The 2,140-nt window shown below is 63.0% G+C and overlaps 1 protein-coding gene across 1 annotated transcript; it reads left to right on the top strand.

The window, feature by feature from the left end:
• The first annotated feature begins 365 nt into the window (after positions 1 to 365).
• On the top strand, positions 366 to 1,901 carry LOC123446682 (probable carboxylesterase 17). The gene has a single exon (XM_045123242.1). The coding sequence runs from the start codon at positions 506 to 508 to the stop codon at positions 1,562 to 1,564; it is 1,059 nt and encodes a 352-aa protein (XP_044979177.1). The 5' UTR covers positions 366 to 505; the 3' UTR covers positions 1,565 to 1,901.
• The last annotated feature ends 239 nt before the right edge of the window (positions 1,902 to 2,140 follow it).

Genomic DNA, 2,140 nt, shown 5'->3' with positions numbered 1-2,140 from the left:
AAAACAATCAACAATCTGCATCAACTAATGAACCAGTTTTTTCTTTCTTCGTGGAAACGTTAGAGACACCTCACGAACAGTCTTCTCTTCCCCGCACTGCTGAAACCCTCCACAGTTAGGAACACGACGAGCCGATAGACAGTAATCGAAACGACCGAAACGTCCCTAGTGTTCCTACGCGGTGGACTTTTGCGCCGGGGTCGCTCACGAATGGATCAGTACACACACTTGGCCGTGTGCGCGAATCACCCACCCCCACTTGGCGAGTCCACTCCATCGCTCAGCGGCCAAAGCCAGCCCGACACCTGTCCCACCGCCCCCCTCCCCGCTATAAAACCCGGCCACCGGCCGAGCTCCCCGGACAACGCCGCATAATTGTGTCCGCCGCCGGCTCCCGGGACACCACACAGCGCACAGACAGCACAAGGCCCATCACCGCTCTCGTTGTCTCGTACCTGCCAGCGATCGAATCGAACCAAGCCGACGCGCGCGCGAGGGCTTGTGCATGATAAGGAGGAGGATGGGGGCACTGCACGTCGGCGAGCCGCGGGTCAGCTTCCAGCAGCAGGTCGGCAAGAACGGCGGCGGGCACGGCGCCGTCGTCGAGGAGATACACGGGCTCATCCGCGTGTACAAGGACGGGCACGTGGAGCGCCTCCCGGCCATCCCCGACGTGCCCTGCACGTGGGGCTCGACGGCCGCCGCGAGCGGCGTCCTCGCGCGCGACGTGGCGGTCGACCGCGCCACGGGGGTGTGGGCGCGCCTGTACGCGCCGGCCGCCGCGGCGGGGAAGGTCCCCGTGGTGGTGTACTTGCATGGCGGCGGGTTCAGCGTCGGCTCGGCCGCGTGGAGCTGCTACCACGAGTTCCTCGCCCAGCTGCCCGCGCGGGCGGGCTGCGCCGTCATGTCCGTCGACTACCGCCTCGCGCCGGAGAACCGCCTGCCCGCCGCGTTCGACGACGGGCTCACGGCTCTGCGCTGGCTGCGGCAGCAGGCGAGCAGAGGCGCCGCCGCCTCCGACGAGGTCTCGTGGTGGCGCAGCCGGTGCAGGTTCGACCGCGTGTTCCTCATGGGCGACAGCGCGGGCGCCGCCATCGCCTTCCACGTGGCCGCGCGGGCCCCCGCCCCGCTCGCCGTGAAGGGGGCCGTGCTGATCCAGCCCTTCTTCGGCGGGGAGGCCCGCACGGCGTCGGAGAAGAGCATGCCGCAGCCGCCGGGGTCGGCGCTGAGCCTGTCGACGTCGGACAGCTACTGGCGCATGGCGCTCCCGGCCGGCGCCGGCCGCGACCACCCCTGGTGCAACCCGCTGGCCCGCGGCGCGCCCCGGCTGGAGAGCCTGGCGCTGCCGCCCATGCTGGTGTGCATCTCGGAGGCGGACATCCTGCGCGACCGGAACCTGGAGCTGTGCAGAGCGCTGCGCAAGGCCGGCAAGAGCGTGGAGCAGGCGACGTACGGCGGCGTGGGGCACGCCTTCCAGGTGCTCCACAACTGCCACCTGTCCCGGCCGCGGACGCAGGAGATGCTCGCGCACATCCGGGCCTTCGTCAGCGCCAGGTCCAGCTGACAGACACTCGCCCGCCGACGTGTCATGTCAGTGTCAGCCGTCAGTTAATTACTTCAAATCCAGTCTAATCCACTACCAGTTCCAGAGTAGATGCCGTGTAAGCAGTAGTAGCAACTTGTGGTACACGTCCAAGTGAAGGAAAAGACAAGAAATGGGTCCAATGCCGAAGTTGGATCGTGGTAGCTAGTGCTGTCGGAAAGCAAAAGTGTGGCGGAAAAAATAATGATCCATCTCCATGTATGTATGTATGTATATCGTGTTGTTCATTGTACTCCTACTTACTTGCAAAGGCAGATCAATATATTATACTACTGCTGCTGCTGCTTGTGTTGTTTAAGTAACTCGGTTGATTGTGTTGCATGATCAAAAGGGAGCCAGAAAAGGCCCCGGGAGCAAATAATTGTCTGCTTGTCCGGTGCTTTGCACTTTGCACCACCCCCTTCTTTTCTGCTTTGGGAAGGTTCAGGCATTGGCATTGGCCGGCACTTGTCTAAGCGCAATCATCAGTCGGCTAGTAGATTTCAGGCTAGCACCTCACCTGGTAAGAACAGAATAGAATCTTTGGTTGGCACGTTT

Source organism: Hordeum vulgare, chromosome 4H, assembly GCF_904849725.1.
Source record: "Hordeum vulgare subsp. vulgare chromosome 4H, MorexV3_pseudomolecules_assembly, whole genome shotgun sequence".
NCBI classification, from domain to species: domain Eukaryota; kingdom Viridiplantae; phylum Streptophyta; class Magnoliopsida; order Poales; family Poaceae; genus Hordeum; species Hordeum vulgare.
Note: the sequence above shows the minus strand (reverse complement) of the source record. Positions and strands in the feature narration are given on the sequence as shown.

Coding starts and splice junctions, on each gene's coding strand:
- LOC123446682 (XM_045123242.1), top strand. CDS start 506: ATGATAAGGAGGAGGATGGGGGCACTGCACGTCGGCGAGCCGCGGGTC.